The sequence below is a fragment of the Squalius cephalus genome (assembly GCF_949319135.1).
Source record: "Squalius cephalus genome assembly, chromosome: 12".
NCBI classification, from domain to species: Eukaryota; Metazoa; Chordata; class Actinopteri; order Cypriniformes; family Leuciscidae; genus Squalius; species Squalius cephalus.
In genome coordinates this window covers 3,513,135-3,537,927 of record NC_137133.1, presented here as the reverse complement: position 1 = coordinate 3,537,927, position 24,793 = coordinate 3,513,135, and the positions used below count along the sequence as shown (strand labels likewise).

The 24,793-nt window shown below is 37.3% G+C and overlaps 1 protein-coding gene across 1 annotated transcript; it reads right to left on the bottom strand.

Moving 5' to 3' along the window:
- Positions 1–374: 374 nt before the first annotated feature.
- LOC307168808 (prospero homeobox protein 1-like) lies at positions 375–24,793 on the bottom strand. Its single transcript, XM_079889049.1, has 5 exons — positions 24,626–24,793; positions 20,734–22,590; positions 16,470–16,577; positions 16,202–16,396; positions 375–1,513 (listed from the first exon to the last, which is right to left on the bottom strand). Exons 2-5 carry the CDS (start codon positions 22,360–22,362, stop codon positions 1,328–1,330), a joined length of 2,118 nt encoding a protein of 705 aa, XP_079745175.1. The 5' UTR covers positions 22,363–22,590; positions 24,626–24,793; the 3' UTR covers positions 375–1,327.

Genomic DNA, 24,793 nt, shown 5'->3' with positions numbered 1-24,793 from the left:
CACATGCAGCGTGGAATGATGGCACTTGGGCGGACCGCTCCTGTTTGCCAGATCAGGGCCACAAGCAGGCCATAGCAATGCCACATGTCAGCCAAGAGCAAAGAAAGAAACCAGAACTGGACCTTATCTGAGCCACAAAGTCTGTGTATATTAAATATGGAGTCATTTCAGCCTTAATAAGCCTGTTAACAAGCAGAATCACTGAAGGAAAGAAAATAATCAGTGTCATAACTTTAGTTGCAGCACAGATAAAAATGCTACCTTTATCTCAGTTCAAAGTGATTTTTTCTTTCTTTTTTATTGTGTCAGTAACTCTAAATTCACAAAGGTGTGTATTGCATGACAAGAAGGAATTAAAATAAGAGATCAACCACACAAGCTGGAGCCAATTTTATTTTCAATATGTCTTTTTCAATTTCAGACATATAAGATTACACAAACACTCTCACCAAATGATAACAAATGATCAGCAATAACAGACACTTCCATTTGCTCTTGTTGGCTTTTTGAGATGACATTTTTTAGCTATGCTACAGTCATCCAGGAGGGACTTAGGACACTCAGGAGTGACTCCACTCTGCTTACATCTGGTTTAGTGAAACATCCTGATAGAGCTGTACAAGTGCCAAGTGCACACACAGTCTGATTGAGGAATATGCTGATGAATTTGCTGATAGCAGAGGCATTTCCAGCTGTGTCAGCCTTTTTATCTCAAACAGTGAGTACAATTGTTTTCTATGTTGTGAGGTATATTGCTGTAAAGCAAGCACAGACAAGAGGGCAAGACTACTCTGTTTAGCATATTAAGCTGTCACCCCAACAAACCGTAAAAGAAGGGAAAGAAAAAATTAAACTTCCTCTTTAGAAAAACGCCTCTTTTACTTATCTTTCAGTAGTATACATTTGCATATTGAGTTCTATATTTTGAAATAATATTCCATGTTTTGGTTACCACAGAACAAGTAGAAAACCTTAGAGCAGGAATACAAAAGGTACATAAAATTAATGATACAAATTATTTCACCTTAATTCTGTTCACCCTTCACATTCAATTAATAATACACACTACAAAATTGGAATTTCTCACACCAGGACTGTGAGACTGGTCCACAATCAATAGGCTGCATGGACTAGAGTTATACTTTAAAGATTACCAAATGATAACATTAATAAATAAAATGTTTTTTCATATAGTACATTCAACTGTGAAAAGCCAGAAAAATACAATAAAAAACGGACAGGTAAAATCTTGCAACTCAAATTAATAATATATGTTAAAAAAGGGTAGAAAATAATTAAACAAAAAATAATTTTGTTTAGTAGCATGTTACTCATGTAGAAGTTCCTGAAGACGACTGGATGATTTAAATATCTCTGGAACGTCAGAGTCCAGTTTGCAGATGACTTTATAAATAGCCTTCTTCCACGATGGATCCGCATCTCTACAGGCCACTATGGCATTGAAGAACTCACGTAGCGCAATCTGAGTTACCTCCAAGAAACGTGCAGGGACCTACAGAAACACAAGGGGAGATGAAGTTAAAGATGAAATTAAAGTGTTCACTTTTAGTCAAATATTGTTTACATGCACCCTCATAATGCAGTTCCTGTATAATCCAATTAAGGCAATGCTGTGATTTAAACTTTGGTTCATGTTAACAGAATATTGCAATTATGTTAATGTGATTATACTCATAATCAGAGTAAACATAACACCTATAAGATATGTAGAGCACTATGATTTTAATCACATTATACAGTGTTGTGGAAAATATGCAATTGTCCTGTCACAAGTATGCCTTTTTGTCTGTAGAACACTTCTGTATTGCAATCAACCACACTTGTAACTTGTTTATTAAGAAAATGGTTTATAAAGAAAAACACTGCAATTGTTATTATAAAATGGTCTATTGAGAACGTGGTTTATAAAGAAAAACACACCACACTTAATGTTTTAAGCATTCATTAAAAAGCATAGTGAGGAACAAAACATGTATTAGAAAGAGCTTTGCTAAAGAAAGAAGTAAAATGCAAGCATTACCGTCGGATGTGTTGTGGACGAGGCACAGAATGCAACAAAGAAGAAAAAGTCAGAATAAGGAGGACGAAGAGTCGAAAGGACAAACCCACATAGCAACATTGTGTCGGCCCAGATCCGGCTCACATCTGGCACATATGGAAAGATAATCTGGCCCACATGCAGCGAGGAATGACGGCCCACTCCTGTTTGCCAGATCTGGGCCACAAGCAGGCCATAGCAATGCCAGATGTCAGCCAAGAGCAAAGAAAGAAACCAGAACTGGACCTTATCTGAGCCACAAAATGGGTATAGGGGATCCTTTCTTATTGTGAAGTTTACTACAGTGAACTAAATAAGGAAAAAAAAACTATCCATTGGTGATACTCCCCAGGTCATTCGTTTGTTTTATGTAATTCAGTGGGGGTGGATGGTAACAAGGTTAAAAAGAGTATTTAATTTAAAGAGTTTTGATGTGTGAATTTCATAAAATAAGCATTTGGTTAAATTCATTGGTGTTCGAAGGCTCCCCTCCTGTGGCTATTAATGGTACTGCAGACAGTGTATTTTGTCGCTCTTCTCTTGCCGTACCGCAGCAGATTCAAGTTCTTATGAATGTCTGCAGTAGTTTCTCTTCAGCCAACGTGATTTGTACTTTTTTCTATTCAAAAAGATAAAGGCAAGTAGGCCTACAAAGAAGCCCACATGTGAGTGTGTCTTTCCATATCCATTAGACTTATCAATGCACAAGGGCAACGAAGGCTATCCCGTCTGGTCAGAGAGAGCCTGGTAAGCCAAAACTTGAAAGAAACTGTAAAATTGTCCCTCAAATCTGATTGGTCAATTGGAATGTTGTTCCAGGATCAACAAAGATGTACTTGGTGAAATCACGTTCACCAAGCTGACATATAGACCCAATACATGTGCACCCAGCTGAATTTGGTGAATAAAGCGCAATCTATAATAAGCCTAATTACATTTACATAGAAAGGGGACTTTTTGTTTGGAAAGGAATGTTAATGACTTTATTTATGTTTATTTGAGTCAGTAATGTCAGAATTTTCATTTTTGGGTGTTCCTTTAAGAATAGTTGACAAAACTCTGGAGTTGACCTTGTTAAGAGTACATAGAACAGTTTTTTGACTCAGTCTTCTGGGAACATGTTTTTATTTGATCTGCACTGCCCAAACACACACTGACCATGAGAGATAGAGGAAGCGATATACTTGAAGGATCCATGAGCCACACACACACACACACACACACAAATACAAATGCATACACACTCTAAACTGCTCTGTTTAATCCATAACCAACCAACATGGGAATGCAGTTCAGAACACTTCCCATGTCAGCTGGGAACTGCACAGGTATACTACAATCTTTCTGGTTGTTTCGAGGGCTCAGAGATGGCCACTCTGAAAGCAAGGCTTCAAACTGAGCAGCCTTGATGAAGGGTAAGTAAACACATTGAACTCTGGCCTTGAGTCGAGCCTTGAGATTCACTTTCACACAGTGTCATGATGCCATGTTTTTCAGGGTGCGTGTGAAGAAACAGTTCCTTATCACAAAGTTGAATAGTAGCACAACCCTTACAACATGAAAAAATGTTTCCAAATATTTATGATCAAGATATTATATGGTATAATATACGTGTGATATACACATACAATTACAACAGTCAGAGAAAAACTAAGGTTATAAAGTCAAAAGTTGAGAGCCCAACTAAAGCAAGCACTGATCTCCATAATGGCGACTGTAAAATTATATTACTTTCAATAAATCAACATCTAAACCTCTTCATTCTCAATAAGAATTTCTGTAGATGTCTGACAGAAATAAAGTCAAACTTTTAGTAATAAGTGAAGCCGGTAATGCTGTTTTTGTTGTTTATTCCTCCTCTACTGAGATCTTGAGGGATCTGTTAATGTTGTGTTGGGATTTAAAGGGTTTTGTGGGTTACCATTGTGCTGAAGAGTAGAGCCTGAGCTACAGTCCAGGAAAAGAACCAAGAAACATTAAGCATTTGTTGCATGTTGCTTTGTTAAAAATGCATTAATCTATTGCAATAATGTTTGCAAATTTCTTTCAAGTTGATGTTTTAGTTTAATAAATACAAGTAGTTCCACAGTCTATCATTGTTTCAACACTCTTTTGTATGTTTTTATATTGGAAACTTACTACTTCGAAGAATACATCATTGAGAAATTTGTTTTCCACTTTTTCAAGTGAAGTATATTTCACTTGAATTTTTTTTCCAGTATATTTACACCATATATTACATTGATCATAAATATATGGAAATATATTTTGGTTCCGTAAGGGTACTAACTGTTATGTTTTCTAAATTGATGAGAGGTGGTTAGGTTTAGGTATGGAGTGATGATTTTTGTTCAGGTGTAAAATTAGTAAATTAGTTCACCTGATTATCTTTATTTCTGGCTTTATTTGCTATAAATGATATGTTTTAGTTCACACTGTTGCAAATATCACAAACTCGCATAAAAGCCAAGAGTCAAACTGCCCAACTAAAGGAAACACTGATCACCATGATGGTGGCAAACATTTTCAATGAAACATCAACATCTAAACCTCTGTTAATTGTCACAAAGACCTTCTGCTGAGATCTTGAGAGATTTATTGTCGTCTCTTATTTCCAGCTGATTTCAGGCTGCGTGGCTTTCAGTCAGTTATAGCTGTTGTGTTTCATTTTCTGGGAGTGTAAACATGATGTTGAATCAACATCACTTTGTAACTGTGATTCAGTGGCATTACCATTGATTTTTGGATTACATCTTAAAAACAATTCAACATTAATTGTGGGAGCAAAAGTGAAGTTGAGTCAAAAATGTACACATTAACATTGATTTAACATTGTTTCTATGGTTGCTATCTATCTGGGACCCTAATCAAACACACCTGAACCAGCTAATCAATCTCTTAAGGATTACTATAAAGCTACAGACAGGAGAGTTTATCAGGGTTGGAGCTAAACTCTGCAGGACAGTGGCCCTCCAGGACCGAGTTTGCCCATCCCTGGTCTATGTAGTTCATTTTATATCATACATTTGGCTTTTTACTTCTGCCGATTGTATTTAGGCTTCAAAATTCACAAAAGTTGTATTAATTACAATTATGAACAAAACAAGTGAGAATCATAAACTTTTGTTGATCACAGAGTTTATTTTCTGCAATAATCCAAAAGTTTTTGCCGAGGGGACCAGGGTAATTCTAATTTCTGAGTTTGCCTACAAAAATATATCCTCATTGCAGAACTGTATTACTTTCTACAGTAATTTTCAATTATGCCTGATCTTTTGTTTGCTAGTGTATAAAACTTGCAAAACTTGTTGCTGAGTGTTAGTCTGATCACTCTGTTGAGTTAAAAATATTTCTGAATTCAAATCATTACTCAAAACTCCCTTATTTTTTTAATGTTATCATCCCAGTCAACACTATGATCTCACAGTGATGTCACCATGTGGTCACAACGTCTGCAATCTGAGTTCACAGTGTTCTAAAAGTGTAACCGCACAGCGCTCTCACTGTGTGCTCAAACTATGACCACAATATGAGCTCATCCCAGCTAGAAATGTTATTGTTCTATGAATGTTTTGAGAGCATTATGTTATGTTCTTGTAATATTTTCTGTAGTTAATTTTATTTTTGTAACCAGAATGTTCTCCTAAAAGGTAGGATAACACTCTCTATAAACATTTCAAACATGTTTAGTGATGACATTGATAGAACATTATCCCCCCTAACATTCTTAGACAGTTATAGCGGGAAGTTTCGATGTTTAGAAATTATGTTTAAGAGGTTTACATGTTGAAGTTTGTTTGAAGAGTTTGGTCACCATTGTAGAGGTCAGTGTTTGCTGTAGTTGGGCTCTTTGGTCTTAGGGCTGGGCGCTTTAAATCGCGATGTTGTCATGCGCATCTCGTCAGTAAAGCCGGTTTCTTGATTAGTAGTAAATCACCATCACCTGCTTTCAGATGGAGTGGCATTGACTACAAAGAGCCGTAGTTAACTGACAAGCTGAGCCATATTGCATTAATATCACGGACGTATCGCCAGCGATAATTAATGCGAGATGGCTCAGCTTGTCAGTTAACTACGGCTCTTTGTACACAGCAAAAACTCCAGTGTTAAATTAACACTCCTGGGAGTGTATGAGTCCACACTCAAGAGTGTTGAAGTTAATGAGATAATTAAGTGATTAATTTTGTGATGATTGAACATTATTGAAGTCACCTGATGTTAACAAGCAGAATCACTGAAGGAGAAAATCTCAAATTGTAAGTTACCGTTATGACGATCAATGGTTGCTTTAGTTGGGCTCTAGGCCCATATATTATTAACTTTAGATTTTGTTTGGCTGTTGTTTCTGAATTATAATCACCAGTTGAACAAATAATAAAGTGATCTGATGATGTTGATTATGTTATGACAATCATCATTTGAACTTGATCACTGAACTCATTAAAATCCTTCTTTCTGACTTCGATTTATGTTGTTGGTTAGTGAATCTGCATAAATGCCCAGAATTTTTTTATATAATATAAAGGATTTCTTAAAAGTTGTTCAAAAAAAAAAAAAAAAAAAAAATCATTCTTTTAGGCACACACAGATGTCAAGATTCAGTCTATGCATCTCAACAATGGTGAGGAGCAGAATATTCAATTAGGAAAAGTAAATTACATAGACAATTCAGATCATAATTTATTCATACCGCAATGCATGATGGGAGCCATTAATGAGTTGTGCTTGGTGGCAGCCACTGCAACATGCTTTATTATTGTCACCATTGTTGAGATTCACAGGCTGATTATTGATGTCTGTGTTTGAAATGAATTTATTTGAATGTCTTTTGTTCAGAACAATGTTTATTAAATATTTTGAATTATAAGTAAAGTACTGATAATCATAGGCTGAAGAATCACTAAACTGCTGCTAAGTTAAACCAAACTATCTCAATAAGTTTCCTTTTTCAGATCACAGCATGATTATGTCAAAAAATAACCAACACTATAACATAACATTTTACTTTGTTCATGTAACTGTTATAAATCAATAACAGCAGACAAACAACAGTAAATATTAAAGTAAACATATAATGGTCTAGAGCCCAACTAAAGCAAACACCCATCACCTTAATGGTAACTTACAATTTGTGATTTTCTTCTTCAGTGATTCTGCTTGTTAACATCAGGTGTCTTCAATAATGCTCAATCATCACTAAATTAATCACTTAATTATCTCCTCAGCCCTAAATGCCGCTTCATCTGAAAGCAGGTGATGGTGATTTACTACTAATCAAGGAACCGGCTTTACTGACGAGATGCGCATAACAATATCGCGATTTAAATCGCCCAGCCCTAGTGTCCATAATATGAGCACACAGTGAGTGCACAGTGCGGTTACACTTTTAGCTCACTGTGAACTCACATTGTGGTCATATGGAGAGATCACTGTGAGATAAACGTGTTGGGTGGGATTCTTAAGTTGTGTCCTGTATTTCGTTGTGCTTATCTCTATTCTGCTGTATTCTGCCTTGTCTATATAATGCTCTTTTACTGTTCTGTATGCTTGTTACTCTAACCTACTTACTATTGTTTGTCATCATTGTCTGCCCTGTTGGTGTTATCCTTTCCTTGTTGCATTTACATTGTAAAGCTTCCTTGGGCCCTGGAAAGGTGCTATATAAATATAAAGTATTATTAGTAAGGATAAATAACAATGCACAGGTTGCATTTGTTTTAGTATCAGCTTTTGAAAAACAACAATATTTGTTTACCACTAATCTGACTATCGCATCCCGTTGTGGCGGCCCCTCAGTGTCTGGTGGTTTGGCCTCTGGTACATTGTTACTAATCAGATATGATTTCTTACAGTTCAGCAGTTACCTTTTCAAATTAATTAATGAAATAATTAAAAATAGAAGAATTACAATTAAATAGTAATAATAATAAACCTATTGGTACCATTTTATAAAAAAATATCTAAATAAAGTATACATGAAATCCAATCCAAAAAGTATTGAGCATTGTTGCTTTTGGAGCGTCTCAAAGTGTATCTCAAACAGCTGCAGTTGTCTAATATGGTCATTACAGAGACTGAATCATGAGTAGTTGTATACACTGTAAACCCGTATAAGTTCTACTAACTCAAAATTTGAGGCAACTGATTGCCTCAGAACTTGCAGATTTTTATTTTGTAATCATACATTTTTATTGCTCTTAACTTGAAATATGCGAGTAAGCTAATTCATACAAAACTTAAAATCATCATGAAATCTCAACTTAAATATTTTTAGTATGCCGCGTTTCCACCGAAATTACACAGAACAATTTGTCCCAGGAACTTTTTTACCAGGAACTTTTTTTCCCCCAGACCTGTTCCTAGCCACGTTTCCACCGCGGGCTAAAGTACTGTGAAGATTAGGCAAATAGTCTGGTGACATAGGACAGCGTGCGTCTTTACATTTCCCACTGGATTTCATCCTCTGAATTTAAGCTTAATAAAGCCTGAACCTCGTCGTCGGTCCATCGGTGGCATTTTTTAAACTCCATTGTTGATTCGAATAGCAGACGACTGTTACTGCACGCACCGCAACAGATGGTGGTTGAATAAAATGCTGCGTGGAGTCGACCAATCAAAATGCGGCATGAACTCAACCAATCAGCAATTCAGCATCCAAGTCCCACCCCTGAAAGTTCCGGAACTTTGAAAAAGTACTACCTCGTGAGCAGAGACTTTCGAAGGGGGAAATATTTACCCGGAACTTCATTTAGACCCTGGTTCCTGCGGTGTAAACACAACGAGTACCACCCCAAAGTTCCTAGTTCCTGGGGAAAGTTCCTGCGGTGGAAATGCGGCAATAGTGGAAACTTGGTTAGCTTTAACCAGCTAAATCAAAAAATGCTACCTTGCTAATTGGTGACACAATGCTTTGATAGCATTTGCATACACAGTAAAAAAAAAAAGTGTAATTTTGCAGGTAATGGTCTGTATTTTTTACAGAATTTTACCGTTTTGTCATTATACTGTGAAATGCCTGTTATTTTACAGATATTTGCTGTAATTTAAAGGTCCACTAGTAATTAATTATTAATTATAGGTAATTGCTTGTATTTTGGTTTTACATCAATTTTACGGTTTTTTTTTTTTAAAAGGAACTTGTCTCTTATGTGTAATTTTACATAAATTATTACGTACTATTTTACAGATTTTTTCTGTGAAATTAGAAAACAAAGAAAAGAAGGTACACGGTAAAAAAAATCCTAATTTAACAGAAAATAACAGATTTTTTTGACGATCATTTTCTTTAATTTTAAATTGTACTGAAAACACTGTAAAATTACAAATAATATCTGTAAAATAAAAATTCAGATGTTATTTTAGGTATTGTGACATTAATGACAAATTCCAGTAATCCACTTTTTTATACAGAAAATTTATTGTATTTTTCATAGTTTTTTTTCTGTTTTCTTAAATTACATAAAATAAAATGACAAATTACAGTAACAAAACAGTTAAATGATAAAATGGTCAAATGACTGTCAGCCCCCCAAAAAACTGTAAAACATCCTAAATTAAATAAACTGAAAAAAAAATAATTTGATGTCACCATGATTGAGATCAGTGTCTGCTTTAGTTGGGCTCATGACCCGTGAGTTTTTAACTTCAGTTTTTCTCTGGCTGTTTTAACTGTGTATTTAATACACATTTGTTTTAGCAATAAATGCAGGAGATAATATCAGGTGATCTTGGTCATTCATTGATGATGTTAAAGTCATCATATGATGACATGATTCTCTGATATGGCATTCAAATCTCTGAATAGATTAGATTACGTAATATGTAGTTGGAGTTTAGCTTTATACAAAGTCTATAATTAATGTCATAACTTTTCACATGACCCTTGAAATATTGCAGCATCAGTATTAAAACAATCTGAAATTTAAAAAATATATATATTATGAAGAAATTTTGAGCTCGTTTCTTTTCTTTTTTTTGTAGTATAGAGACATCAAGAATCAACATATGAATCTCAACAATGGTGACAACCAACAAAGACTTTTTGTGACTTTAAAGTAGTTCAGAATTTATTTTCATTGTCGCGATTCATACGCTGATTCTTGATGTCTGAGTGAGTCTATATGATCCTGTCAAAACATTTTCTGTATAATGACTTCATAAACTCTGAGTATCACAGCACTGCAGGATCTTATATAGCAGTTTTGTTATGCAAAGTTGACAACTAATATTTAACAACTTAATCAGATATTACACTGGTATGGTATCAATAAAGCAGGACACTACATGATGATTATTATCACTAACAAGTGACCAACATCATCTGATCCGAGTTTCTCTTGGATTCCTACTATAACAAATATGCATCAGAGAGACACAGTTAAAGCAGCCAGAGAAAAACTCATATTAAAAACTAAAAGTTCAAGAGCCCAACTAAAGCAAACACTGATCTCCATCATGGTGACATCAAACTTTATTCTTTTCAATAAAACTTCAACTTCTAAACCTCTGTTAATTCTCAATAAGAATGTTAGTATGAAAGAAATAAAGTCTGGATTGTAATAAGTGAAGATGCTGAGATCCTGAGAGATGTGGTAGTGTTTAATGATCTGTTGGGTTTTAAAGTGTTTCTGTATGGTGCGTTTCGTGTGTCACCATTGTGTTGAAGAGTAGAGCCTGAGCTTCAGTCCAGGATGAGCAGAGAAACACTGATGATATGCTGTATGTTGCTTTATTTAACAGACAGTAACTATAGTTGCTGATGCAGTGATGTATATTAGTCACAGCAAATCATGTATGTAGTTAACTGCATGTTTTTCAGTAAAAAAAAAAAATCTGAAAATAAATGTGAAATAACTGTGTTTCTGTTAAAAAAAGATTAATGAAGATTTCTGTAAAAGTCTTTTGCACTTCATTTAAATTAGAATATTTTACTTTATTTTTACGTTTTTTGTTTGGCAGCCGTAGCTGACAGTCATTGACGTTTTTTTTAAAGATTTTATTTTGTAGAATAACAGTAATAAACCGTAATTATAGGATAAGAAATTACTGTTTTTTTCCTGACAGTATTTTTTCCTCATTGCAGCACTACTTTCTACAGTAATTTTCAATTATGCCTAATCTTTTGTTTGCTAGTGTATAAAACTTGCAAAACTTGTTGCTGAGTGTTAGTCTGATCACTCTGTTGAGTTAAAAATATTTCTGAATTCAAATCATTACTCAAAACTCCCTTATTTTTTTAATGTTATCATTCTTAAGTTGTGTCCTGTATTTCGTTGTGCTTATCTCTATTCTGCTGTAGAGATAGAGATCCCCCCCCCCTTGAACTGCCACCTTATCGTGGTGGAGGGGTTTGAGTACCCGAATGATCCTAGGAGCAATGTTGTCCGGGGCTATATGCCTAAGGTCTCCCAATGCCTGTTAAGGTCTCCCAAGGCAAACAGGTCCTAGGTGGCAGGTCAATCTAAGAGCAGTTCAAAAGCCCATTATGAAGAATAAAAAATCAAGGAACAAGACATCGCTCGGCATGGCGCAGTCGGGGCCCCACCCTGGAGCCAGGCCCGGGGTTGGGGCTCACATGCGAGCGCCTGGTGGCCGGACCTCCCGCCACGGGGCCCGGCTGGGCTCAGCCCGAATGAGGGACCCCTGTGAGCTCACCACCTGCAGGAGGGACCGTAAGGGGCCGGTACATAGTGGATCGGGCGGGGGCCCCGACGAACAGATCTCTGGACACGGAAACTGTCCCCGGTGAACGAGAGGTTCGGGGACAGGTCTCTCACTGTCGTGTGTGCCTACGGGCCGAAGAGCAGTGCAGAGTACCCGGCCCTCTTGGAGTCTCTGGGAGGGGTGCTGGAAAGTGCTCCGACTGGGGACTCCATCATTCTACTGGGGGACTTCAACGCCCATGTGGGCAGCGACAGTGACATCTGGAGGGGCGTGATTGGGAGGAAAGGCCCCCCTGATCTGAACCCGAGCGGTGTACTATTATTGGACTTCTGTGTTAGTCACAGCATGTCCATAACGAACACCATGTTCAAGCATAAGTGCGTCCATCGGTGCACGTGGCACCAGGAGGCCGGAGGTCGATTATGTCTTGGACACTCGGATGAAGAGAGGGGCGGAGCTATCAACTGATCATTTATACCCTCTATACCCTCTTCAGGGTGCTGGAGGGTTCATGGGAGTTTGCCCAATCACTCCACATGTGCTTTGTGGATTCTAATGTGTCCTTCGCGGTGTCCTGTGGCGGGTGCTCTGGGAGTATGGGGTCTGGGGACCTCTGCTAAGGCCTGCCCGGTCCCTGTACGACCGGAGCAGGAGCTTGGTTCGCATTGCCGGCAGTAAGTCAGTCTTGTTCCCAGTGCATGTTGGACTCCGGCAGGGCTGCCCTTTGTCACCGGTTCTGTTCATAAATTTGTGAATCAGCACCTCCAAGTCCGAGGCCATGGTTCTCAGTCGGAAAAGGGTGGCTTGCCCACTTCAGGTTGGTGGAGAGTTCATACCTCAAGTGGAGGAGTTCAAGTATCTTGGGGTCTTGTTCACGAGTGAGGGAAGGACGGAACGGGAGATTGAAAGACGGATCGGTGCAGCTTCTGCAGTAATGCGGAAAATGTACCGGTCTGTCGTGGTGAAGGAGCTGAGCTGCAAGGCGAAGCTCTCAATTTACCGGTCGATCTACGAAAAGAAAAGTAATTTTGCAACTGCATGTCAACTAACTCAATAATTTGCAACTGCATGTCAACTAACTGTCATTAGAGTATTAGTAGACTGTTAGGTTAGGGGTTAGGGTTAGTAGAACAAGATGACATGTAGGTACTTGCAAAGTTATTTATAGTCAGAAGAATGTCTGTTGGGGGACCATCACAATAAAGAGTTAGCAGATATTAAGCAGACAGTCAAGTTGAAAGTTCCAATAGTTTGTAGACTATCGCAATAAAATGTTTCCATAAAAACATACAAAGGTACATTGAAATACATCCAAAAGGTCTTTGTCAGTCCTCTGTTGTATGAGTATACAGTATGGCCCTCATATATCCATGGTGATATGTGACCATCTCTAGCAATGACTGAGACTGTGTTCAAATGAGGACCCTAGGGGATCTTGGAGCATGGCTAAACTCAATCACACCTCTGAAACTGAAGCGTGTTGTTTTTCACTGCACCACAGAGACATTGATGGCTCAAGGTCAGAGGTGTGGATATACCAAAGACTGTGTTTCACCCTCAGGTAAAAGTGTAGAACAATTAATTGAACAATTGATATCACTTTAGAAATCTGAATCCTGAATTCAGCACAATTCATCACTGAAAATGGAACACACACTGAAAAAGGACAGTCAGCAAGCACTATAATGACTGTCACTATATATAGTAAAAACGATATAAATACTGTTCATTTTCTCACACAAACCGCTCGTTTCGTGTCTTAGTCCATCAATGTGTACTTACGATGGGGAATTGTTTAATTTGGACGATGGGGAATTGTTTTAATTTGGACTCTGTGCATGCTCTTTGAGACAGTGACCACAGACCTGCATTAAATGACTGACAGACAAGAACGGTTTGACCTAAAAATATCAAAATTGAAACTACTGCGGAAACAAAGACACCTACATCTTGGATGCCCTTGAGGTAAGCTAAAACATACCAAAATTTAATTTCAAAGTGAACTATCCCTTTAAGTGATCATTTTGAATAAACACTCTATATCCTGTTTGTGTAAATCATGCCATCAGCATGCCAGACAAATATGTTATTAAAATTCAAAGATTGATGAAAGGGGTGAAGAAAAGGAAGAAAAAGAGACGAGAAAACAAAAGGAGTGAGTGAGACAACAAATCACATTAGCATCAGCACAGAGTCAGAAAATAGATTCCCAGTGTAAGTAGATGTAGATGTAGTGTAAGACTGCATCAGAAATCACATACTTCCCCACTATTATATAGTAGGTGAAAAACACTATGTAACAAAAGAAGTATGTCTGAATTCACAGTATTCATAAATATGTAGGCAAAAAGTATCCGGATGACCTACTACTTCCGGCATGATTCTGAAGTGTGCATACAATGGACAATGAGGCAATGGGAGAGGATTTGTGAATGACAGTGAAGCAACACAACGGATGTTGGTAGGTCACATGACAGAAACAACATGGCATTACATTCATACTACACACATACATACTAAATAGAAACATTCTTTCTTAGCACTCGTAATGTAAGTACTTATTCAAAATAAGTACCAACTCAATATGTGATTTAGTATGCATCCTTGAGTGTGTGCTGATAGTATGACATGGGTCTGGTTTCAGTTGATGATGTAAGCAGTAGGGGATTTAAGTTCACAAGTAGCATGATTTTCCATTTCAGTGGATAAACACAGACTCATAAACACACACACACTTACAAAGGTAAAAGTCAAGGTGGTTGATTTGTGTGTGAAATTTGCATGGCTTGGCACACTTTCCCTAAGCAAAGTTAATCAACCGTCACATCTCTTAGACACCTACTGAGAAAATCCTTAACATGCAAAACATGTTCCCTTCCATGTCTTCACACAGATACACACTCACGAAGCATGCGACAGAGCTAACCGTAAATTTGTACACTGATCTCTGCACTATTTGCAAATTCCTTATTTATTTATGTAAATAATAATATTGATGCAGTTCCTGGAACCTGAAACGTGCGTGTGTGTGTGTGTGTGTGTGTGTGTGTGTGTGTGTGTGTGTGTGTGTGTGCATTAACAGGAAAGAAAAATGAGATCACTGAGTTCATTTAATATATTGTATCTTTAATATGACATATTTGATATGTGCCTACCCTAGCTTGACAAAAGATCACAAAAACGTCTGAAACCATGCAAACATTTAGTATCTGTATCTCTGAAAAGAACATGATAGATGGAGAGATTTTGTTGCAGTGAGAAGGAGAGGGTAGATTTCTATCACATGACTCCAGGGGTCAAGGCAGGACTCCTGCCATAGGAACACTCAGCATTGGCAGGTCACCTTCCCCTATAAACACACTCAAACAAACCCTTTCACAGCACTTCTGCCGCAAAATGACGTCTTCTGCAGTCTCCAGCAAAGACTTTCCATTGTTTTTTTATAATAAGCTAATTATGTTGCCGATATGAGTCCAAAGGCTCCGGTTACATGTTTTGCTCCTTTTTGTATTGGATCATTTCTTATGAAGACTTTAGTTTTGTGTAATAAAAAGGTTTAGTTATTTAGGTTTTTTTTTTTTTACTCTATTGAAGGGCTGTGTCCCTAAACAGCATCTTTATGTGTCTTTATGAGTGAGATGCATGAGAACAAAACAAATAATTTTTTTTATACAAACTTAGAAGAGATTGAGCGATTCAAGATAAAATACACATTTTTGATACAATAAATCCATTCAGTATAATCGCGATTGCAACTCAAAACTGCACAAAATGTGCAAGTGTGCAAATTTGAGCACAAAATTGCATTTTGAAGCAATGTTTTAAAAGCACAATTATTTTCCTTATTTGACTCAACATTACAAAAGTTGACCACACTTTTTTCCGGCAATCCATGTTTTCACTGTTATATGGTAGGGGGCACTATTATGCATCTTCTGAAAGAGGACAGAATTTCCAGATCATAACACAGGCGAAGAAGAAGCAGAAACAAGCGTCTGAAGCATTGCTTACGCATGTCAAATAATGCAATCATCAAACATTAAACAGCATACAAATCAAAACTGCCTAACGTAACCCAATGAAATGTCGACCCAGGACAAGCTATAGGACTGTGCAAGTTTTGTGGGTGTTGATGGACTATGTTTTTGATCATTGTTCTGAATTCGATCTGGATGAAGTCTTTGACCAAAAGATGATTTTCTAAAATATTGCTTTTCTCAATGAAGCTTACCCACATTCAAGTGTTGATATAAAAAGAATGCATGAAACTAGAATAAAATGTTTTTTTAGTTTAAATGCAGAGGCTCTGTTCATTATTTTGATATATTGCATCTTCAAATATGCATAAAGGCAAATATTCTGGGGCTGGCGCTGGCTGGCGACTATTTTTTAAAACCTCTGGCGGGGAAAGAGTTTATAAACATCACAATGATCATCATTGTGATGAGCCTGTGTATGTGTTTGTAAGCGAGCACATACCTCAAAATCGTTGGCCTTATTATAGTGCATGTTGAGCACTTTGTAGAGCGCCGAATCACAGCTCACTCTGACGTCATCCGCTGCCACCACACCGTCATTTATGGCCTGCCGGGCAAACTTCTCAATCTGGATGTAGTAGAACTCTCTGAAGTTACTGAACCACTTTATCAGCTGAGATGTGATGCACCTGTTAAACTAAGACACACATAATGTTACATACTAATGAGTTACATTAGGTTTTAAAGAATCTCTATCAGTCTGCACTCACCTTCACATCTGAGAAGTACATCTTGAGCATGCTGGAGCTTGGGTACCTGGTGTAGAAGAACATCAGTTTGGCCTTCTTCAGGTGACTTGGGGACAAGCCCTCCTGGATGTGAGACCAGCAGTGAAGGAAAATAAGCCCAATGCTAAGGCACAAGATTTGCTTGACATTATCGTCTCATCACTCAAGGTGTCGGCTCGTCACGTTCAATAAAACATGAAAAACACTACACCAACGTATTTTACATCAGAAACTCATTTTACAGGCAAAGCGAGCAACGTCTTTCCCTATGCCCTGATCCCAAACCTCCAGATGTCAAAGAGATATATAGTATTTGCATATCACCTTCAAATGTGTTTGTAACCTTCATTTTACCAGGGACTGAACACAAATATAGCGGTAAGGGCTTTGGGAGGATCTTTTGGACATGGCATAGGAATGTTTTCCATAGGTGACAATAATCTGACCCGAAACTCTTAAAAATAAATGAAGATTACAGTTACACTTTTATTTTACAGTACGGGTACTTACAGTGTAGTTACCCAAGCAAGTATAGGTTATTACCCAGTTAATGTAATTGCTATAATAAGTACATTGTGCATATGCAGAAGAGAACTGTGAAATAAAGTGCTAAGATTGCAGTAGTGAATCGGGCTAAGGCTTTTTTACGTACTCAGTAATATGGAAATTTGTTGAATTTCAGAGGCTGAGCGAGTAAGTACATTTCAGTTCAATTTTAATTAATAATTAGATGAGACATTTAACTAGGGGACTAATGCGCACTGACTCAAAACATGTTTAACTAAAATTAAGTTCAAATCAAAGTTGTTGTTTCGTTTTTTTACTAATGAAAAATCCTGATGTTTGATGTTATTAAATATATTATGAATCTACCAAGGTCTACCATAGATGTTTAAAGGGAAACAACAGTCTGGCTAACTGTCTGATCTTTCTGCCAACACTGCACATTTTCTTCCATACTTTCAGCATCCATCAATAATCAAGATAAGAACACATTGAAAGTTCAAACTGCACTGTGTGTGACACTCCTGCCGTTGTCCTGCACTGACCTCTGCCAGACAACGAAATTGCTGACTGGGCAAAATCTCCAGACAAAGAGGGCCGAGCTGCTTCCTTTAAGGCCTGTCTGAGCTCTGACATCAGCGCAAAGCATTTTGTGTGACTGTTAAACAAAAAACCTCAACCTCTGCCAATATAACAGTGGACAAATAGAGGAGCTTTCATCTGCTTAAAAAAGCCAACAGCAAGCAAAGCCATGTTGTTTACATGTATGTTTATCTGAATCATAACTTAATATAACCATATCTCCAATCCACCTAATTCATCTGGATAATGGGGCAAACTACATTTCAAAGTAACAGTTTGAGCCTGCAAAATTATTTTGTACATGCCCCAGACCTCTGTTTTTAAAGCATCGTGAGCAACCATGCTGTGGTCACCATTGTGCTGAAGAGTAGCGCTGTCAATTGCGATTTTCACTTTGATCTAACTAAATGTTTTGTATAAAATCATCATTTCTCGTTGAAGCAAAATCGGTTGATCATCAGAGCAGGTGCGCATGTGTTGAATGTGTCCATCCTGAGCTTTATTGGAAATTGTGTGCTGGGTCAATGTAACTCAGTTAAGTTAAAACAGCGTTCCCTTTATCAAGGCCTGATTGAAGTATAGGTTACAACAACAAAATTAGAATTTGTAGGTAGAATCAGGTAGAAATTCCTCCTTAAAGCAACATCTGTACATGTTCACTTTGTACAGTGTATATAAATAAATGCTGTTGAATGCTTGATTCTGTTTGGTTGACAGACATTCTAAGGTGTGCAATTATTTTCCAGTAAACGCACAGATATGAAGTGGTTCCAAATCTGCCAACCTCAAAGATCCATATCACTTTGCCAAGTTACTTCAGTTATTTCAAAGAGTCTTGCTGCCAGAACCCAAACCATAAAGACATCAGCCAAGCAAATAAATATGACAAACAATAGAATAAAGAAATGGCAAACTATTTCCATTTTTTAGACAAAATAACTTTTAATTACCTATGTAAAGCACAATATATCTTTCTTTTGCTCTCTCTCCCATGCACACACCCGCACTCACACAGTCATTCTCACACACAGAAACTTTCTGTCAGTGCTGCCCCACAACTTTATCAATAATTTCTATAAATGTATTAATAAGCAGTAATACTTTAGTTTAGGGTCCAATTCTCACTATTAACTAGTTGCTTATTAGCATGCATATTATAAGAATATTGGCTGTACTAATAAAGCACATATAAATGCCTTATTCTGCATGACCATATTCCTAATCCTTCTATTAATAAGCAGTAATTATGAGTTTCTTAAGGCAAAAGTCGTAGTTAATAGTTAATTAATAGTGAGAACTGGACCCTAATCTAAAGTGTGACCTAATAAAGACTTCCAATAAAGCCACTTCCTAGACGCAGGATGCAGAGCACCAAATATCAAGAGGAGCACCATATTGTCTCCCCAGGCAATAAACCCATTCCCCAATAGACTGTAAAAAATTGAACATCTGCAGTTGTTTCTTTAAGGAGGTGTTTCTACCTTTTTTTTTTTTGGTAACCTAATTTAATCAGAATTATGTAACATAACTTAAGGGAATGTTTTTTTAATTGAATTGAATTACAATGACCCAATATACATCTTCCAATACTGTACACATGCACCACACCTATGTAGAACAACATAGTCATGACTTGAGTCTGCTACAGGACATCTGCTCTGAAGGACAAAGAACAAGAAAAAGGTTGTGTTCTATGAAATATTGTATTTTAAAAGGTAAAAATCACATTTGACAGCGCTACTCTTCAGCACAATGGTGACCACAACATTCAATAACAGAAATTCCTCTAAATGTCCAACTGAAAATTAAGCATTAACATAAACTACCAACATCTTTCCCTTCACTGAAAAACACATAAAATAACACTTAATACCTAAATCTACTCTCCTAATGCAGTCCCTTGCAAAGCATGCTGGGAACTACAGATTCACTGCCTTTGATCGTAGATCGTAAAGCCTTTACCAGCAATGGTCTCTACGATCAACTTAGCTCATGATGCTTTTGAGAAATGCAGCCCTGGTGGATTTGTAGTTCCCAGCATGCTTTGCAAGGGACAGCATTCGGAGAGTAAATGTGTTATTTTATGTGTTTTTCAGTAAAGGGAAAGATTTTGGTAGTTTATGTTAATGTTTAATGTTCAGTTGGACATATAGGAGTTTATGTTATTGAATGCTGTGGTCACCATTGTGCTGAAGAGTAGCGCTGCTGCTCAGGCTGTGGACACACAGTAAACTGTATTGATGATTTTACTTATACATCTACTGCTATTTGATCATTAAATGTGTTGATAATGATCATTATTGACAATATTTGTTGACAAATTAAGTCTCAGAAATCAATTTTACAAGTTAATTAAACTTTTGCTCGACTAATGCAATGAAGATCAAAATATTAGTGTAAATGAATGTGACCTAAACCAGCTAAATTGTATAGACCCATCTAAACTAGTTTATTTTGAACTAACTAAATTAAATTGTGTGTAAAGATGATTTCAATTAAATTGAGTAAGGTTAATTAATTATTTTACATCAATGTATTTACATCAAGGTGGAAAAAGACTTACATCATATAAAACAAAAAATATTATATCAAACGTATTAAGTAATTTGACCTAGCTGGAGAAATCAGGTCATATCTACTTACAGTTATTCTTCAGTAAAACTTTATGGTAAACCTTGTTTGTTTTTTTAACCAAATTCAACTGCATTTTCCCATTTGGACACAATCCAATCCCAAAGTTCTACATCCAAATCTGAAGCCATTCTTTATATTGTTCAATAAAACAAAATATCCATGAAAAGAAAAGTTCATGGTTCACTTCTATGCTGCTTGGGTACTGATTAACATTAACATGGATGGCATCAGGCAAAAAGCATAGTAATTTCAGAGATGGCGTGAGTAAGTACATTTCGATTGTTTAAGACGTACATATTAACTAAAGTCAATTGTTATGTCATGCTGACTTTAAGACCTAATAAGTTGATTTCAAAACTACCTGCTTTAAAATTGGCTTGAACTAGAAAGACATTTGGGGCAGAAGTTCATTTATAGTATAATAAAAAATTTTGTTTACACTTGTAAACGAGAAAAGCATGAGAAAAAGTGATTTGTACAATCTAAAGCTCCAAAAAATTAGCTTTCACTACTATGAAAAGGATATTGTACTCTCTGAGAGTGGTGAGATGTCTGACACTGGAATGAGTTCCCTACATTCAGACTTGATGAGTGACAGCCCTTCAGCAGTGTTTTCTGAGTAAACTGGTGAGCAGGAACGGTTATGCATCAGATGGTGACTGGAAGTCATTCGTTTCCGTAAGCTGTTGGTCTCCCTTGACAGATCCATCAAATCAGGAGATTCTTTACTAGAGTATCCTGTTGATGAAGCACCAAGAGTGCTCTGAAATGAGTAACCCATGAGAGGAAGCGGAAATGGATGACGGAATGATGGGGAGATGAAGCCGGTGTTTCCAGAAAGAGAAGTGTGTAGGGAGGGATGTGGGTGGCCACTTTGAGCTCCAAGATCTGTGGACTGGTTGTGTTCAGATACAGACTTTTGAACCACCAGTGGTAGTGCCTCCGTCTGGTCATTGGCACTAGGAAGAGGGACTCCAACAAAGGAGTCAAATGGCCTGGGAAAGATAACATCACCAAAACACTGCAGCCTCTGATTAGCAGTGTGGAAGTTTGGGTTGTCCCCGTTAAAAGCAAAGCGGTCCTGGGTTGCTGGAAGTGATGGGAATACTTGTAACAGTGGCCGTGGAGGTTTTGAAAAAACATTCACCACGGTGTCTATCACTTGAGACATGGCAGAGTTCAGCTCCTGCTTCAGGGTTTCTGCCAGATGTTTGCCTACTTCATGCATAGACATCAAACCTTTGCTCCTCAAAGAACTCTCCCGTTTGGCCATCTCTCCATCTAGCAATACTTGTTCACTGAGTAGGACCCTGGCCTCATCTAGAACGCATTCTGGATTCAAGTCCGCTGTCACATTATTAGGTCGATCAGGCACATAACTTTGAATGTGTTCAGCGATAACGCCATGACCAAGCGTTCCATCAGATTGTGCACTGTCTTCTGAGAGATTCCCTCCATCTGCTTCAGAATCTGTGCTGTCATAGATCTGGAAGAACTTCTCCTGAAGCTGTCTCAGCTGTTTCTGCAGGTCTTCCAACTGTAGTTTCAACTCCCTGCGTTCTTCAACCTTCTGCTCGTTATGTGTGGAAACCAGCTGCCGAAAGCTCTGCTGCTGAGGTAATTTTTGTTTCCTCTTGTTCTCACGATAGCCTTCTCGTGGGCTGAAGGACTGAGCAGGAACCTCTGTTTCTCCCTCTCCATCCCGCTCACTATCTTTTCCACTGGTCATCGCATTTGGTGAGTGGTTCATTCCACGAATTATGTTCTCGACGCGTGCACGCTTGGCCTGAAGGTGCTCTTCATTTAGCCGCTCCGAGTCCAAGTGGGTCCCTGTGATTTGTCCAAATGGTGAGAGACACTCTTTAGCACTCTCCTGGGATGAGCTGCTGCAAGTGTCCTCCTGTGGTGGTTCAGGTTCTGCTTTCCTGGGGAACATTGGCTCCCTGCCTCCTGTTCCTCTCGTTGCCTTATTGCTGTTCAGTAGCTTGGTGATGATAGTGGCACCAGAAAAGGGTATCATGTCGTCTTCATATGAGCTGGCCCTTTTAAGCAGTTTGCGGAGAACATTTGACTTAGCCTCACCTGAGTCCCGATGCTTGAGATGAGCCCCTTTGCACTCAAGCACATCCTGCTTCCTACTGTGATGGGAGTTCATGGCATCAAAGTTGACAGTAGATTTGGCTGCACGAGTGACAGTGATGACAGCAGAAGCTGTGTGTGTTGATGTGGCTGCTGAGCTAATTCTCTTCACCCCAATGTCCACTCGTCTTCTCTTGGTCTGTAGATTTAGATGGATCTCTGTGTCATGGGCTGGTATTTGTGGTGCTGCTGTTGACCCATTTCCCACAAGCCTGAACTATCAAACCATTACCACTGTCACCTACTGACAGAAAAACAGAACAAGTGAGGCAAACACAAAATAAGTTTTTTTGTACTGGAATCATAAAACTATAATATTCTAAAATGTTTGTGCAATAAAATGTCCAAATATTAAAAAATCTAAAACAAATATTTGCACAAATATATAATATGGCTCATTAAATTTAATATAAATACTATAAGGAAGGGGAGAGAATTAATCATTTTAGCAATAATTAGGAGTTAGCATTACAGGCCAGCACAGTACAGTTGTTTGCCTCTTCATCCTCTTTCTGTACTTTGTGCTTTGTTTAGCCAGAGAAAATGTGACTATTTGGCCACCTATTTTTCTTCCACTTCTGCAGTTTCTCTAGTTGCATTCACTCATTTCCCAAAGTCATCTTGAATGTTCAATTGTCAATATTTTGAACATGAACTTCATAAATCGATGTTGATTTTCCTAAAACGTTTTAGTTCAGACTCACCATTATGGTGATTAGTGTACCATGTGGTTGCCATTCATATTATTCTGATTTTCTTCCAATTGATGAAACAAAAAATCACTGTTATTTGATTTCAAAGGAAAGATTGTTATATATGTATACATCACACTCAAACTGATTTTAAGTTCACACCACTTCCCTTAGTTTGTTGTCAGGGATGTTAATTGATTTGTAATGTGGTTCAGCTGTGTGCCCCTCATGATCACCAGTATTTAAGTTCTCTCTGTTTCTGTTCAGTATGTCCTGCCTTGTCAATGCTTTGTGGATGTTAGAGCATTGTTCCTGTTATCTGAGCGTTATATTAAAAGTAGCCTACTATTGATCCTTCACAATCGTCTTCGTGTTTGCTACAAACCGTGATATGATCCTTCAGAAATCATTGATGATTTGATGCTCAATAATAAATAATAAAATGCTAATAATAATAAATGTTTCTTCAGCAGCAAATCGGCATATTATAATTATTTGCATTCTTTAAAAACACATATAAATAATAAACCACAATAAATGAATGGAAAAATCTAAAAATAGGCAAAAATAAAAGGCAGCTGCTCAAACAAATTAAACATTTCTGACAATATGGCCAACTTCAAGACATTACCACACATCTTAAGATCTTTCTTTTTCTTACTTCTAAAGTTTATAAATCTAGTTAAAACTGATTTTTAAAACCTAAACAGTTTTAACTCAGAATTTAACAATTGTCCAATTAACCATCCATTAAAAGTAATAACATTTAAGTAATTTTAAAACTTTTCCTTAAATATTTAATATATGTGAGTGTACACAGCTTAATCATTAAAAAAAAAGAACTTTTAAAATATTTGTTCTTTCAAGATGCCATCAGGACAGTTGTATTAACCTAACCTTTTTTACTTAAAAACATGCATCGCCTATAAGGGAATTCAAGTGCAAAACTGCTTTTAAAGCATTTTTCAATAAATTAATACATGAGGGATTTTATCTATTAAAATGTATCTTCACTTCATTTACCTATCAATGTTTATTTGTATTTGAGTTAATTTACACCCTTGTCACATTATCAATTCGTATCAATACAGAACAATTCGTCTTAAATAGCCTATACACTGCAGCTTTCCAAATGAGCAAAACTACAACCATATCTAAATTAAACGTTTGATGAAACATCAAACTGATCTCTCTAAATTCCGCAGATGAGGACAACGAGAAAAAGTATTAGGCTACTAAACAAATAGTCACAAACATTGCGCTTCAGGTACCCGTGTCATATTACGTTTCCAAACTCAAAAAAAAAAAAAAAAAAGAAAAGAAATATAATTTAGCATACAATGTTCAGCATCCCAAACTCGAAATATCTTTAAAATAAACAGAACTTGTGAAAAAGAAAACAACAAAATAAACAGAACTTGTGAAAAAGAAAACAACAATCGCGTAAAAATCCAAAAGAAAAATCAGTTTAAAAGTACGAAGTGAGAGAAGACAGTGCGTGTTTTCAGAGGACTCTGCTCAACTAAAATGTGAACGTCAGTAGATTGCAACTCATTCATTGTCATACAGGACAAAAGGGTCACTTACCTTGCAAATGACTGGAGAAAAAGCTGCTGGGGTTTGTGAGATGACAAACAGAATATGAGATCAAATCTTCTAGTAGGGCGAGGCGGCATAAGGTTGAAGGGGAAAATGAGCGATAAAGACGGAAGAGTTGTGCGCGCTCTCCTCCAGCTGTATAGCGCTTAAAGACAC

Excerpts from the sequence above, each read along its gene's own strand:
- LOC307168808 (XM_079889049.1), bottom strand. The coding sequence starts at position 22,362 with ATGAACTCCCATCACAGTAGGAAGCAGGATGTGCTTGAGTGCAAAGGG. Across the intron at positions 16,578-20,733 it reads CACCACTCTCAGAGAGTACA|ATCCAGGAGGGCTTGTCCCC; the intron begins ATATCCTTTTCA and ends TGCTGGTCTCAC. Across the intron at positions 1,514-16,201 it reads ATAAGGCCAACGATTTTGAG|GTCCCTGCACGTTTCTTGGA; the intron begins GTATGTGCTCGC and ends GTGTTTCTGTAG.